The sequence below is a fragment of the Corvus kubaryi genome, unplaced genomic scaffold (genome assembly GCF_017639235.1).
Source record: "Corvus kubaryi isolate FWS band 111438036 unplaced genomic scaffold, C.kubaryi_AGA036_p1.0 37357, whole genome shotgun sequence".
NCBI classification, from domain to species: domain Eukaryota; kingdom Metazoa; phylum Chordata; class Aves; order Passeriformes; family Corvidae; genus Corvus; species Corvus kubaryi.
In genome coordinates, this window is record NW_024581117.1 from 5,612,146 (window position 1) to 5,628,729 (window position 16,584).

Below are 16,584 nucleotides of genomic sequence, written 5' to 3' on the forward strand. Positions count from 1 at the left end.
CTTTTTTTTTTTTTTTTTTTTTTTTTTTTTTTTTTTTTTTTCTTCCCCGAATCTTCCCCAACGGGGCTGGTTGCTTGGACGCTAAGGCCAGCGAGCATCTTGAGGGGTTTGCTTTCCTTTTGTCCTAGGGACTTCTTTGCAACTAACGGAAGAGTCTCTGCTGCCTGTGTGGTACCCTTTCCTCTGTCCTCCAGTGTTTCGTGCATGTGCTATTGGAGCTGCTCCGATCGGGGACGGCTGTGCAAGAGCTCCCGCCCGCCTCCTTCCTCCTCCTCCTGCCTTTCTCCCTTGTTCATCGCTCTGTGTCTTGCTGGTGGTTTGACCCCTCCGCCGACGCCTGGGAGCAGCGCGTCCCTCCCTGGACACTTTCTTTCGGCCCCTCGGCTTGCGACCGTCCTGTCGCTGACACTACGTCCCGCTTTCTCAGGCTGGATTTTCCCCTTTTGACAAGGGGCAGAAGTGGAGAGAGGAGTCGCCTCCGCTCGGGGTTTCCGGCCTTACAATCGCATCGACGACTTGCGAGTCCGTGAAGGGGATTATTCACTCCCGCTGAGGGGCGGCTGTTGCCTACCCCCCTGCGCCCCGTCGGGTCCCGTCCCGCCGCGCCCGGGCGTTGCGGGCGCCGCCCGCCGGTCGACGCGCCGCCGAAGGAGCGCGGAGCGGTGGTGACCGTCCCAAGCGCGGCCCGTCCGCCTTTCCCGGCCACCTTCAGCCCACCTCGGAACGACAGCAACAAAAGACGCCGCGTTTGGGGGATGTCCCCGCGGCGGGGGCACTGAGCCGCGCCTCGCCCCGCTCCTGCCCGCGGCGGCGGAGGGAAGGCGGTCGGCGGGTGCCGCCGCTCCTGTCCCCTTGGCGCTCCCAGTGTGAAGCCGGGGCAGGGCGGGGAGTCTCGCCGCGAGAACCGCGCTGCCAGGGAGACCCGCCGCGGCCGGAGCCATGTTCCCCCAGAGCCGGCACCCTGTAAGTACGACTGGGGCCGCCGTTCCGCGGGTGAGGGGCGCGGGGCGAGGGCCGGGCGGTCCGGAGCGTACCTTTGGCTCGCTTACTCGGCTAGAGCTGGGGGGAGGGAGAGGAAGGCGCCCTCACAAGTTCGTTCCCTCCGCAGTGTAGCGGCTCCATCCTGCCTGCCGGAGCGGCCCTCTCTACTTTTTATTGCGTGGGCAACTTATTTGCCTTGGGAATGATGGCGGGGGGTCGCCGCCGGGCCGGGCAACATCCGGCGAACAGGGCGCTCGGAATGGGGCTGGCTGTGCCTCCGCGGCGGGGGTCGGCGGGGAGGAGCCGGCACGCCCCGCTTTCGTGTAGACGGCGGCGGCAGGAGCGGGTGGGTCGGAGCTGGAGTGCGGGTAACCTCGGCCCCACCGCAGATGAGGGACGGGAAGGTGGGTAACAAGTGCGCAGCGCCCCGGGGCGGGGGCGGACCGCGCCGGCCGCTCTCTCCATCCCTCCGGCCCGGCCGCGATGGGCAGCGCCGCCTCCTCTTCCCCGCTGGGCGGCCGCGCGATGTCTGAACGTGCATCTCTCTCCCGTGCCGCCACCGCGCCAGACCCCGCACCAGGCTGCGGGTCAGCCTTTCAAATTCACCATCCCGGAGTCGCTGGACCGCATCAAAGAAGAGTTCCAGTTCCTTCAGGCGCAGTACCACAGGTGAGCGCCGGCGGGCCGCCCCGGAACAGAGACTACCGCCCGGTCCTCGGCCGGACGCGGGGGGCTGCAGCGAACGGCCGCGTCCAGGCGGTGGCGTGCGGCGGCGCGGCAGAGCCCCGCCGAGAGACCCCGACGGGCCGATGAGGGGAGCGTGGACAGCCCCGGTCCGCGGTGGGGGTGGGGGCTGCCGGGTGGACGGGGCACGAACGGGGACACAGCCCTGCCCTGCGCGGGCCCGTGCTCCCCGGGCAGCTGCGAAACGGTGGTGGCGTCGAAGCTGGACAGTTCGGCACCTCTGTGCACTCGAAAAATATATATAGTATGTCTTGGGAACCTGTATGTGGAGGGGTCATTTCAGTATATCAAGGGAAGACCTCCTCAAATTCTGTGGCACAGCGCGTTAAAGAGGATACTTCTCTTGTTTGCTTATTTGTGTGTGGCGTTAATGCAAAAATTAGTAAAACGCCAGCGTCCTGTGGTTAAGAGCCAGGGAGGACGGTTAAAGCACACAAGTACTTGGAGTAGTAACAAAAAGTTTGCCAGAATCCATGGAAGCCGTGGGATGCGCTCGTCGTTGCTGTGCTGCTCTTCACCTTTGTGGTGTGTGTGTGCTTGCTGCTGACGTCCTTTCAGAGATTTAGTGTACAGGTCCTTTTGACCCTGGGCAACTGGTGTTAAGGAGCATTAATCTTCCTTAATTTTATACTTACGTGCACCTGGAATAATTGGAGAGAAGTAAAAGCTTTATGGGTTTCCCACTTGAGAATTGCTTGCTTTTAGTTACGATTCCTCTTCCTTTACCTATGATAGTGTGGTCTTATCAAAAATCATTAACTTGTTTAAGCTATTTATTCCTTAAGAAATACAGTGTAAACTCTAAACATCCAGTATTGTAATTTAAAGTGAAAAATACTGCTTGCACACTAACTGTTCCATAGGATGCTCACAAGTATCATTTAAAAAAAAAATCAGTTTGGTAGAAAACAAAGGGAATGTTGAGGCTCTCAGTGAAAGTAGTCAGAATTATACCACTGTTTGTGATGAGATGTGCAAGTGCCAAATGCAACTTACTTTTGTTTATGAAAACAAAAATGGAAAGGAAACTTGCCAGTAAATGATAGTCAGAGTTACCAGTTTTCAAGCACTGGGCAAGGTAGCATTTGCTAGAGTGTATTTAAGTTAAGAATTATACTCAAGCTGTAACTGTAAATGGGAGTGATGTTTCTTCGCAGTAATTTACTAAATACTGTGTAGAAAGAAATGCCTCTATTTTATCTATTTTACTCCTGAGAAGTACTTCAGAGAAATTAATATCCTGTTCTAACTTGTAAGTTGTAGCACTTAATAGCAGCTCTTTGTCAAATTATGAAGGTGGATATGTTTAGATTCTGGAGATAGTTCAGGCCTCATAGAGCACCCATGAAAAGTTCTTTACGTTTCCTCTTCAGACTTTTTATTTGAAGTATGAATTAAGTCTTTCTACATTGTAAGTTAGTTTGAGGTTTTTTTAATTAGCAGCTTCTGTCAAAATACAAATAGAGTGGGTAGATGTCAAAAAAATGACATGTTACATTAAAGCATGATCTATTTTGTAGCCTTAAATTGGAATGTGAGAAGCTGGCAAGCGAAAAGACGGAAATGCAGAGGCATTATGTGATGGTAAGTATATTTGGTTCTATCTTTATTTCAGTAAATATCTCCTAATGCAACGTTCATCAGCATAAGAAAATAATGTATGCTCATTTATTTGCAGTACTATGAAATGTCGTATGGATTAAACATTGAAATGCACAAACAGGTAAGACATTTTGTTTTTTTAAGCCACAAAATCTGCAGTCTGTCTGGTGTATTTAAATGTAGCTCTGCTGTTTATGCTCAGATGACTGTATCGTGTCTGAATCAATAGCCTGATTTGTAGCCTGATTAGTAGACCTTTGCCTACCTCCTGTCAGATGAGGTGTAGATTAGGTTAAATGCCTTTTTGGTATTGGTCCTGAGAAACTTTGGCATAAATAGGGAAGGTCTGTGGTTTTAAAAATGCAGTTCGGTACTTTACAAGGTTGGGTTTTTTTGGGTTGGGTTTTTTTGTTTGTTTTGTTAGCGGTAGAGGCTGTGATGTGTAGAACTGATCTTATGTCTGTGTAGCATATGTAGTCATAGTTACGCAAATCCTTGCCTTATAAAGGTATGAAGAGATTAGTGACTTGGAAAGCTCTAGTTATGACTATGAGTTTGCAAGTTCCCATAAAATTCACGCTTATGGCAACTATAATGGCGAATAAAAAGAGTATTGAACTGGAACAAGACACTAAGGACCTCATAAGAGAAGAAAAGCTAAATGATTGCACAGCTCAGAGGACCCTCAATTGAGTAGTCATTGTCTGCCAAATAAAGCATTAATGGCAGGGTGTAAGTATTCTGTAGATATGCTGACATTCACTTTTTCATCAAGATGCTAGTACAATAAGTCTTTCAGAAATCGATGGCCTCTTAAAAAAATTATCATTAGATGAAGTTGCACAGTTGGACACATTTCAAAGTGCAACAATACAATTCTTTCTTGATGTGTATGTGCTATTTCATCTAAAACTCTTGTTTCATTAAATTAAAGAGCATGGCTGACCGGCTAGGGCACAGCGAAGAAATTGATTAGTTCAGGCTTCAGATCTTCAGTATATTCAAAGACATTCATTAAGCAAGTGAATTACGGAGTTGAATTTTGCTTTTATAACTCTGAACTCTTTGATTTTTTTTGTTGTTTGTTTTGTTTTTCCCTAAGAATATTATATTTGGTAAGGTGGCATTGTAATTCCATGATAGTTTTCTATCTGCAAATCTGGGTAGGTGTTCTTTTGGGTTTTGGCGATATGCTTGTTTCAATTCAAAATGTCATTAAAAGAAGTAGTATCATGACAACCTCTTTTTTTTTTTTTTTTTTTTTTTAATAGTGTACCACATAACCAGATGGAACAGTAAGCTTAGTGTTTGACTTGGTTATGTAGTGTAGCTTAACTAATTTTCTTGTGGCTTGTGTTTTAGAATAATGTCAGTTTTCCTTTGAGGTGACTTTTCATAGCTTTGTGTTTCTGAGATTTTTTTTTCTTACATTTTTTCTCTTCAACAACTTCTTGGCATACTGTAACCTGTGAGGAAGCCAGTATCTGTATAGGAAGCTCATTTGCTGCAAAATGGATGTTATTTTCAGGAGATCTTTGAAGAGAATATGTGATTTCAGTTTCTGTACTAGGAATTAACTTCAGATAAAATCATTTAAACCCACAGAATTAAGTTGTGTGAGAGCTAAGGTTTCCACTTTGACCTTAACATATGTGTAAAGGTTTAATGTTCTGTATGTATGGCAGTTAGAATTATGTACCCTGTAGGCAGTGATACTTCGCAAGTGTTTAAGATTTATGACCGAGCATTATATATCTCTGTTAGTTGCAGCTGGGGAGAATAGTGCACACTTGCTTTGTGTGTGCTGTTATGAATAGGTTTTTGAAGGCATAAACACATTTCTCTGGATGTGAGTCTCAGATACTATGCTTTTACATGTTAAGTAATTCTAATTTCTAGTAAAAGTAGCACCTTCATGTTAAAGGCTATTGATTTAGATGCCTGCAGTGAGGATGCCAAATGGTGTTGCAGTACAGTATGTAGGTGGCCTTAGATTACAGGAAGCAAAAAAAAAAAAAAAGCCTAACAATGACATTCTTCTGAATTTCCACTGCTAACGATAAGTTCTGAGGAGGCTTTTGACAGATAGTAATCATAATTCTTATTAACTGGTGACGTCCACCCCCATGGGTGTAGCCAGGCTCAAATTGATGCATTTTGCTGGCTGATCACCAGCATGGCCTAAGTGCTCATTATGTTGTAGAAAGGGCCTTTGGAGCTCTCATTACGTTTGACAGGAATTCTCTCTAGGGGGAAACTGGGCATTAGCTAGACTCCTGACAGGCTGAAATTATTCCTGCTTTATGGCTTATAACCAAATGCTAGCAAGGCATCATCAGGGGACACAAAAAATTGTCATTTCTGACAACATCTTTGTTACTGGAAAATGCAGTGATGGGGAAACTTTCCAGTGAACAAACGTTAACATTTTTAAGGTCTTCCTCCTGTTTGGATGCTGTACTTGCTCTGTGTGAAACTCTTCAGACTGCTTGGGCTGCTGTTTGAAAAATAAAATTACGCTGCAGCAGAGCTTATTTATGGAGTCTGGTGTGTACATCACCGTTAAGGTACAGTCACTTAGATAAAATGAAGTACTTGCAGTTAGCCTGCATGTAAATGAATTTGAGTTCTTGTACTGATGGATTTGTGTCAGCAGTTCTGTCTTCATTTAATTCAGTAATCTATTATAATTTAACTAAAATAAAGTTAGTCAAGACTAGAATGTTGTTATAAACGGACTTAACTGAAGTGAACTTTGCATGCACAAACAGCTCTACTGGCAGAGCCTTCCAGTTGAATATGTTGCATTTAAATCCAGAAATGGCCATGGTAAGGCTTCCCTCACAAATCTACCTTTGGCACTTCGCAGTGTTTAACTGCATGATGTGTGCTTAAATCAAGGTGCTGCTGCATTTCAGTCTGCTGGCTGAACAGTGGTCAGGAAATAATCTCTTTGACACATTTGTGTCTGGTTTAGATTTGGGTTTGTTTTGTTTCCTTCTTTTTCTGTGTAGGTTTTTAAACTTCTTTAGTTAAAGAATTTAAAAGATTTTTCTTAAGAGCATGTTTTATGTAGACACTTACGCGGTGTTCTTAGAAATTATTTTAAGGTGAATAGTTACTGACCAAGTTTGGCATTCCTGAAACAGAAACAACCACCTGAGGATTTGTTTAGGTAGATGTAGGTTGATTTAGGTGTTGTTTTTATATGTGTCAAGACAGAATGAATAAGAACATTGTGTGGTCTTAAGTTTCTTTTCTGTATTATATTGTCCAAGTGAGATTTTCCCCAATGTGACATCTGTGGCTGGCAAAGCAGATGAACCAACTGCTAGTGCCCAGATGAAGAGCCGGTTGGGTGTTAAAAATCCTGCTGTACTTAGAGTTGCTGCCCTGGGCTCCTAGGGCAGTGTGTCTTTATTTTCCCCAGCTCTGCTTGTCATCTTCTGTCATAAGTCAGAAGATAAGGTTTCCTGTGCATTTAATGTCTAGATTGGTTAGGTGCAAGATTATCTTTTGTTCATTGGCAGGCAGCCAAAGGAAAAAAAATTCATCAGTGCTGAACCAGGTGCTAGACTTATAAACTACTACAGTGTCTGGGTTTCTGCTATCCCAACAGTTATGGCAAGGTTTCCTTCTCTTTGGGTGGGTCTTTTTGATCTCTGTGACCTGCCTGGAGGTAGACCTGTCATTCAGTAGCTTGCCTGTTGTAGAAAAGTACACAAACTCCAAACCTGCATTGCATTAACCAGTTGTACAAGAGTCACACATCCGTTTTATCCTGGACTGTTCCATGGAATCATTTCTAAGGCTTTACAGCAAAGGACAAAGTCGTCTAATGATATCTCATTAGAGCATCAGTCTTCAGGAGTGGGTTAAACAGAAGGGAATTAAGGAGCTTAGTTAGCTCTCTACAGCTCCTGAGAAGGATGGCTTTGCTGTTGAAAGGGATTTAAAGATAAATTAATTTTTTTCTTTTTTCCTACATTTTAATTACTGGATTGAAAAACTCCTTAAGGTTTTGGTGGTGTGCAGTGAATGTTTCAAGAGCATTTTACAGTTGGCGCAGCCAAAAAAGACATGCAAAAATTGTTGTTATTTAAAAGAGAAAATGGTAGGATTGTGACAGTATTTTTCTCTCTAAAAATTGTACTTATTCTACAAATATTTGGTTTCTAAATGAACACAGTTGTGTCAGCAGCCTAGCCATTTCAACCACAAATAGAGTTGCTAGTTTGAAAGAAGAAACTGGAATAATTACTTTAACTTACATGACTTTTGAACCATGTTTCAAGCTCGAGGCCAGCATTATTGTGAAGGAATTATCTGACAGATTCAGGGCACTGTGAAGTACATCTCCATGTGGCTTTCACATAACCATGTTGTCAGATACCATCTATTATGTCAGTTCCATATAGAACTTAATTCAAAAGTGTGTCACAGTGTAAACACTGTACATATGTTACATAGTTCCTGATCGTCTCTCATTTTAGACTTAGTCTACCAGATTTCAGGTTCCTCACAGAGCTGGAGAGAGGAACACTATTTCTACCAGCTACATTGTTAGACATCCCTTGCGTTGCTGGAGCTTGCATTGCCACATGTCTGTTGATGTACTTTGTGTATCTGCTCAGTTGGAGGAAAGGGAAAAAAAAGTCCTGGTAACTTTCGGGGTAAGGTGAAGAGTAAGAGGGAGATGCTTTGTGAATGTGCAATATCCTTTTGTCACAAGAGATTCCGTGGGGAAAGCTTAATGGTTTTTCTCTGTCTGCTGGTTGTTATGCCAAATCAAGCTGAGCATTTGAATTGCCTTTCTGCTCTCTCTACTTAAATGTTTGTAGCAAAGTGCTAAAATTGCAGTGTCTCCTGTGCAGAATGGAAAATCAGGATCCTTTAGGCTTGATAGATCACCACTGGCATACAGTAAAAGCCTTTAGAGCAAATTTTGGGTCTACTGGCACTTATCAGAAAACTGCACCTACTTTCAAAATGATAACAGCTTTGAATGGAACAAGTGAAATTACTTTTCCACTTGGGGTAAGATTTAGGGATATCTAATGGCAATTATGTCAAACACTACTATTGTCACCTTCTGCATCACACTTCTTAATTGGACTCTTTCGTGTAGGTATTTGAACAATAGTTGCTCACATAGTTCCTCTCAGGGGAAAAACAAAGGCGGGGAGAATTCATAATTTTGTCAGCATTTAATTGTCAAACCATCTAGTTTAACAGATTAGTCCTTGTGATTACATGTAGGCTATGGCTTTTAAAGTTCTTGCAAGTTGGTCCCATAGTCAAGCTGAATTTGCAACCCGTGTTCTTCTAAGTATCAAATTTCTACTTGAAATAGCTTTCTGGAGGTAATATTGCGTGACATGTCAGGACAACGCTTACTAGTGTTTGACCTGCCCTTATGCTGAAGAATTTTATCCTTGCCAACTGGGAGTTTGCCTTTCCGCACTGGTAATCACTGTGTGCCTTTTGTTCTTCTATTGTGCACGTCTAAGAAGGAGCTGACATAGTCCTCTCCATAATCACTTCTTTGTCAGTAATGAGGTCTTGTTACTCTGCTTCATCTTGAAGCTGATCAAATCTATTTTCTCCTTGGTATGATGTATGCTCTGATTGCCTGATCACCTTATTGGTGACACTTAGAGACTTACTCCAGTTTAGCAACATCTTCCTTCTTGCCAGACAGGGGGAACAGAAAGGGGAATTGTTTCAACCAGCCAGTTGATTACAGTCATTATACTGTGTCCTCATATGAGGTGTGGCCTTCATCAGCACATGAGTGTGGGCCTGATGCATATTCAGCTTGTTCTCCAGAGCCCTCCTCTGCAAAACTGCTTTCTAGTGTGTTTCCACCATTGCTGTGCTGTGTTGTGGAGAAGGTTGTTCCTGCTTTAGGACAACTCCGAACCTTTGTTTGCTTTGAACCTGGTTTCCACTGTCTTTATTTGATGGCTGCTGCTTTTCAGGACAGAAGCTGTTGATGCCTAGCTGCAGTTGCAATGCAGTCAATATGTTAACACCTCTTGCAGCCCATCTGTGTTGACTCCTTTTCAGGCTGGGAAGTCCCAGCTTAAACAGTTGTGTAGCTTTCTTTGATCACTTTCCTTGCTTTTCACTCAACCATTCTAATTTTTAACTTAGGCTTTTGAAATAAGGAAACTAGAACTCTATGCAGTTCTCAGGATGCTGGTGAACCAGAGATTTGTATTACCACCTTCTTCTGTTTCCTGGATGCTTTTTGTTTGTTTTCTTAATTTTTATTTCTTCTTTGGTTAAGTTTCCAAGTTTTTGCTTCTGACTGCCATGAAATGCTGAACTGCTGGAGATTCCTTTCACATTTGAGTTCTTGCTCATGAATGGTAATTGTAATCTCAGGAACCATCATTTTACATGGCTAGGGATGTCTACTCCTAGTGTGTGTAAATTTTGTTTATGTACAATTGTTTCCATTGCCCATTTACTCTAGTAAGGTCTCTTTGCAATTCTTTAGCCATTGCTTTTACTTTCCCATGGAATAAAATAATGTATTTCTACTTCCTTGAAGCCTTTGTATTTACTTTCTTTCTAATTCTTTTATGGAGCAAGTTTTCTTCCCCACCGCTTTCTGTCTTTTCCAGGCTCTGCTGCTGATCATATTAGTAAAACAGATTGCAGCAAAAGCCCCTGTGAAACTCTACCAGTGAACTGTTTCTGGCATTGTGCTGGAGGTGATTGAAAAGTAGATTAGAGCTTGCTGAAATTGAGTTTAATCTTAACCGAACTCTAGTTAAATCAGGTTAGACTTAAAAATCAGTTATTTCCTGAGGTTGTCTCTTTTAAAAAAGAAGCCCTAGTGCTGCACAAACAAACAAAAAACTGCAACAAAACAAAACCTTAATATACTACAACCCCGTGAAATAATGCTATAAGCTTTTTTCCATTCTAATTTCACCTGAAAGTATTATGATTATATTTCCAAGTTAGAGATTTCAGTATTGTTTCCATAGCTTTACATGAATCTTGAAAGCATCAGGGTGGGCTGTTTGGGTTTTTTTGGTTTTGAGTGTTGAGTATTATTTCAGTTGTTAGCAAGCCTAGTTATAAAATACACTTTCTAGTACGGGGAAATCAGTTCAGGAAATTAATGTGTTTGGTGAGTGTCCCTGAACATTTTTATGATGTTAATATTCTGTGTCTAATGAGAAATTGCAGAGTGTTTAAGAAGACTCTAGTCACTAATTGGTGATTGGCTAAGTTGCTCCCACCTTTTCTTTATGTTCTTCAGAACATTTGTTCTTTGTGAACAAATTAGCCCTGATGATTAAATTACAGATTAAAGTTCTTTGAGGGGTAGGTAAGCTTTGTGTCAGGGCTGCCTATCTGAAAGTATTTTGTACTTCTTACATGATCTGAAGAGCTAACTAGCCTTTTTGGCTATGTGATAACAAAACAGAAAACTGACGTTAATTTGTGTTTTGGTTTAAGACTTCTTAGTTGGTTTGGGTTTTTGGATTTATTTTTTTTTTTGTCCCTCTCCCTCAGCAGCATGCATGTTCTTTTTTTTTGTTTGGTCTTTTTTTCTTCCTCTTGAAGCTTTTTGATGTTTGTGTAAATAGTTGGTCAAAGCAACTTACTTGTAAGGTGACCAGTCAGTGTATTGACAAGAACAGACACAATAGAAAACTGCATTAGGAGGCAAGCCGGTGGGATTTGCAGTAAATATATTACAGAACACAAGTGCATTGCCGATACTGCTTGTTTAGCAGTTTGCAAGGGCAATGGTAGTATGGATTTTTGAATTAGAAGGGAAGGACTGATCTTTCTGTGTGCTGGAACATCTAGTTGATGGCTGAGGAAAAAATTGATTTAGAGAACAAAATGCTGCCATCTCTATTTGTGCCATTTTAAAGGCTTCTATGGATTAGCAAGGAAAAACAAAGGATACCTTTCATTTTGGAGAAGGGGAGCAAGAATGGGTGTGCTTGTTCAGCTGCATTTTGATTAGGTATTAAGTCTATGAGAACCTGCTTTTGTTAGCTCAAGAAAAAGAAAGGACATCTGAAACAGGGGGGGTTTTATGATATGTGAAAATCTGCCTATTTATGAATTTGTTTAAGTGTTCTAAAACCCTTGAAATGCCATGCCTTCTGCTTCAAGACATGATGATCTCAGCTTTAAGTACAGAGGTTTGAATTAAGCTGGGAAGAAGGAATGAAAACCCTAAACTTTCTTGGGAAAAATGACTTACAGAAAGATCTTTCTTTTGTACTTTTGCCCCAACAGTTTATATTTACAACAAAGTTTTTTGTTTTGTTAAAAAAAAGTAAAACATTTATCTTTAAGATGCAAGGACATAAGGTAATTCTGAGTTTCAATTGTTGTGACTGGTTATAAGATTTCCAGCCATTACTTTTCAGACAGTAAACTAGACTAGCTGTCTGTGGCCTCAAATGCTGACTATAAATTGTCAGTTAAACAAATGCAAAATTTTCAACAAAACCTATGGAAAGCTTTTAGGTTGTTTCTTCAAACTGAAATATGAACTGTAGAATCAGATCTCTAGCAGGGACCTAATGCCTCCCTGTGTCGTCCTAGCAGGATCAGCTATACCAGTGTCATTGCTGATAGGGTGCTTGTTCTATCTGTTAGCAAAGACATCAACAGTAGTGGCAATGCTCACGTTCTTCAGGTAACAGATAGCTTTTATGTCCTTGCTGTTGAAGTGCTTCTTCAGTTACAGTTTCAGTCTTCTCTGTTGCAGCTTCAGCTCTTTACTGTGCATTTTCTTCACCCTGAAGAAGGAGAGCAAATCATTCCCCTGCCATCCAGAGCCATGCTGCATAGCTCTAAAGTCGAGTGTTCATTCTCTGAATGGTGTTACCCCGTTGAAGTACAGTGCCGTACTGCAGGGGAGGAAATGCCGTGCTGAGTAGCACAGAAGGTTTACTTAGTATACAGCTTACTGGGGTGGCGGCCTTTTTTGCAACAGCATGCCATTGACTTATGTTCAACTTCTGATCCTCTGTGACCAGGAGATTCATTCCTAAGGCCCATTATTTCCTTTCCTTTATGTTCCTGTCTAGGCATGCTATGCGCCTTTATCCCTGTCCTTCTTTTTACTTTTCAGTCCATTTTTCCATTCACTGTAAAGTGAGTTCTGAAGCTATTCTCCAGCATATTCTGTCTTTCTCAGCTTGAAACTCACTGCAAATTGAGGATTAGGGTAAATTAAGAGATCTTTATGCTTGTTAGTAGGAAATACTAAAAAATACTGGGCTGATCATGAATGCAGAACTCCTTAGTTTCAAAAAAAAAAAAATTATCCATACATGGTTTAATAATCAAGCAGTTTTGTTCCCATGAAGTTTTCGCTGTGCTGCTAGTGTTGCTCCTAATAACGTTATGACTGTCAGATTCTTAGCAAAGATGTTAACATCATCTGCCTCTCTTATCTGTAATTATTCTTCCTTTTTGGACTTTGTGTAATTCTTATGTTTTCTGCTGAAAAATATTCCTGAACTGTGGTTTAAATCTGTTTCACTTAAATTTTTATGCATAAGAGGCTTTTTAATGCCTAAATTTGAGTAATGAGCTAGAGTGTCTTTGCTCTTTCATTTACTGTGTTTTGTTAGGCACTGTCCTTTCATAGTTTCCTATCCATTTGACTTTTGAGGTTCTGCAAGGTGTCCACTAGCTGCTCAGTATTCACTAATGTGCTTTTGGTATTTCATCAGACCTAGTCAATATGAAGATATTTTACTTGGAGTCCTCTCATGTTTCTTTGCTGTTTAAGCTGCAGTGTTGACTGTACATAACTAGTAATTTATAATAAATGATTTGTAATGATTCTGATATAGTTAAGATACATGCAAAAAGTATGGACTTTCTGGCCTTCTTGCTGTCCTTGACCATATCTTTCTTTTTCTAAATGAGGGGATCAAACCTTACTATTCCAATCTGAAAGCAGAAGCTTTACTTTAGCTGTTTCTTACTACTGGCATATATGCTTTTGTGCTGTCTATGTTTACACTGCCTTGCTGGATTTAGTTTCCACTTCATGTATGCTTTCCTGTTTGTGTGAAGTCAGTGAAGAATCTGGGATTTAGTCTCTTGGCACGATTCCATCCTTTCTGTTTTTCTTCTCTCCCTTCTGCCTCCATGTGTGCCACCCTATGTCCTAATGTTGTTTCAAAAAGAAAATGTCCTCTCTCCTTAATGCTGTTTTATCTCCCTCATCAGTAGCAGGTCCTATAAAGCTGACCTTACCAGTTGGCATATGCTTTTCTGAACTTTTACTTGGTTTTCATTTCCTTCCTTTCCCAATCATTATAAATCCTGCAGTGATTGCAGGCTTAATAGAATTTGTTTCTGTTTGGGCAGTTTCAGTCAGCTCTTGTCTATTAGAATGCAATCTAGATGGTCTCTTTACTATTGTTTCTATTCTGTAAGCAACAGAATACATATAAAAAATAATAAAATGGGTGAGGAATTTAGTGTCATGTTCCCAAAGTTTTGCTGAAAGATTTGCGAACCTTTTCCCCCACGCAGTGAAAATATCCGTTATTTTCACCTTCCTTGCAAATTCTATGTGGTGGGTAGTTCCTTCCTTGCAAATCCTATGTGGTGGGTAGTTCTGCTCGTTAATATCAAAGGAGTTGTCAATCCTCTTAACTTGTTATTCATTAGTGAGTCACCTGATGGCACCTGAAGCATTGATATGAATAAGTGTTTAAATTGTTTTTCTGGCTTGATAGATTTTTAAAACTGAGCTGTGAATATACTAAGTATTTTAAAATGATGAAACTATATTTAAGGTAGAATAGTACATGTGACTTATTTGGTAAGCTTAATTTGGTAGTTCTTTCTAAAGTCTGGTTGTAGCATAGTAATTATTTCCCCCCCACCCCCCATAATTCAGACCCTTGTCTTAAAGTGTCTCTTTTGTTGTATGGCATGCTTATCATTCTAGTAAGGTCTAGGTTCTACTGCTGTTACAGTCTTACTTGAATGTTGATAAGGACAGAATCCTGACTGGGAGTTTTGTTATTGACTTGAATACTGTAAACATATGTGCTTGGTTTGAGGAACTTTATGCTCTAAATTTTAGAAACTCTGTTATTCCAGTTACTTCTCCAGCTGCGTAAGAATTCTGACTTTCTACTGCCATCCCAATCAAGTGGCTCAATGTGACAAGTACTGAAAAGATATTTGCAGAAATTCCAATGTGGTTTATGGCAGTGAGAGCAAAATAGGAAGTAGTTTTGAAATAACATCCTAAACTAAATGAGTCACTGGGGCTCTTTCTTGGTAGGAGTGTAGCAGTTACAGAAAGATAAAAGTGCATAAAAACCATAAAAAATTTTTCTGTTCTCTTTGTCTCCTTCTTGTTACTGTGTAATGCAGTGTTGCTCAGTTGTCCAGAGTAAATCAAGTTCTTAATGACCTTAAAGGTAATACTGCAAAGCGTGCTGGATAATTTTGGAGACCATGCTGCTTCTAGAGCACCATAACAGCTCATTAGAGTGTAGTCAGATGAGAAGAGGGGAATTCGTTGATAGCTTACGTTTCTCACAAAAATCTCTGCTCCCATCTTGGTTCTCCTGATACTTTGGGCTGTTCTCCAACCGGATGGATGCCTCCTGTGAGTTTATTTAGCTCCCTGACATAGTGGTCTACCAAGCTGGCCCCTTCCCATTTTGTATTATAGTAATGTTTTCTGCCTGACTAGTTGTTGAGGTGTTTGGCAGGTCGCTAGATGTCTCCAGTATGGTTCAAAGAAATTGTGTCCCTGGAGGCAAAGGTGACAAAGACCTCTTCTGGATTGGAGTCAGCCTTTGATTTGCTCAGCATCTCTTGGAATCTAAATTAAAGTGGGAACTCTGTGTCCTGGAAAACAGCTTGAAAGTAAAACAAAGCTGTGTGCTCACTTCAGAGATTTAAATACTTCTGTGTGTATTTAAGGTTAGCTTAGGCTTGGAAACTAAACAATGGAACTAAAATTTAGATAAACACACCTTTTGTAGTTGTAAGTGCTTAAGCAAGATGGGCTGAAGTTAGATTAAAGGAGAAATGTGGTAACTGCCCTCTAGCCAAGTTTAAGAAGAGTCTTGACATAGTGAAGATATGTGAAAGGAGCACTTCGACATCCTGAGAAAAGATTCTTTGTTGCCAGTTGGCTTTGTTTCAACAGGATTTACAGCTGTAAATGGGGTGGGCAGTTGTGTACAGTGGTTCATTGAGAGTTGCAAGCAGCCTCTCTCTATTATTATAAAACATTGAAATTAGACATCTGAAATATATCCAGTCACTTTATACTTGAATGGGATCCAAATCTGTAGTAGATATTTGGCAAGTGTAGCTGTTGTCTTGTGTATCATATGTAGTTTATGTTTAAATTAATGTGACCTTTCTGTAATTTTAATGAACATCTAAGAGGAATCAGGTAAAAGTAGTTTAGGTACTGAATTAAAGCCCTCTAATTTCACTTTGGAAACTATTTACCATTCTGTGGCTTTATAATTTTAAGTTTTTATTCTGTTAACATTTCTGCTACTTCCTTTCCCCACTCCCACTTACGATATGGTAGTGTTTTGGTTTTTTTCATTGCTAAAGATTTTTCATCCCAGTCTTCTGGGATTTTAATATCATCATCTTGTGCGTGACTGATCTCACAATTAAAATGAGTAGTACCTATGTGGGGCAGAGGGAAAACTGTATTTATTAGTGATGTGTCATACGAAACTGAAGTTTATGCCCAAAATACAGTTTATTCCTGTTGTTGAAATGAATGCTACCCATTGCTGCTTGACAGTTTGAATATCAAGTATCTGTTGAGAATAAACCTTCCCATTCCTTCCTATTGGTGAGAGTATTAGTGATGACAGTGTTTATAATTTAAAATACAGTTGGAAGGCCGACTTCCACAGTTTGTCACAGGTTGGTTAATATAGCAGTAAAGGGGAGATGGATGTGGCTACTTGTGCAAGTCTATTACTCAGGAGGCCTGTAAATTTGATTGGCTGCTGCAGTTCTTCCAGAATCATTGGATTTGAGAGCAATAGAAAGATAAGATATCCAATTACCCAAATGATTTGCAGGGTTAGCCAACGTTGTCATGGAAACGCAAGTCGGAACAAATTAAATTTTAAGCAATAAAATAATCTTAAAGCACGTCTGGGAACAAGAAAATTTGGCAGTGGCACTTACCTGAATTGAATCTTTGCTTGACACGCTGTTGTTTGACATTGATATACTATGGGGGTC

General features: G+C 41.2%; 1 protein-coding gene across 2 annotated transcripts in view; it reads left to right on the plus strand.

The window, feature by feature from the left end:
- Window positions 1-841: 841 nt before the first annotated feature.
- Window positions 842-16,584, plus strand: part of TLE1 (TLE family member 1, transcriptional corepressor) — an 81,853-nt gene continuing 66,110 nt past the window's right edge. For both annotated transcript variants that reach the window (XM_042033727.1, XM_042033728.1), the window contains exons 1-4: window positions 842-963; window positions 1,550-1,650; window positions 3,246-3,309; window positions 3,404-3,448. In XM_042033727.1, coding sequence (XP_041889661.1) covers window positions 940-963; window positions 1,550-1,650; window positions 3,246-3,309; window positions 3,404-3,448 — 234 coding nt within the window. In that variant the 5' untranslated portion in view covers window positions 842-939. The remainder of the gene's footprint in view (window positions 964-1,549; window positions 1,651-3,245; window positions 3,310-3,403; window positions 3,449-16,584) is intronic.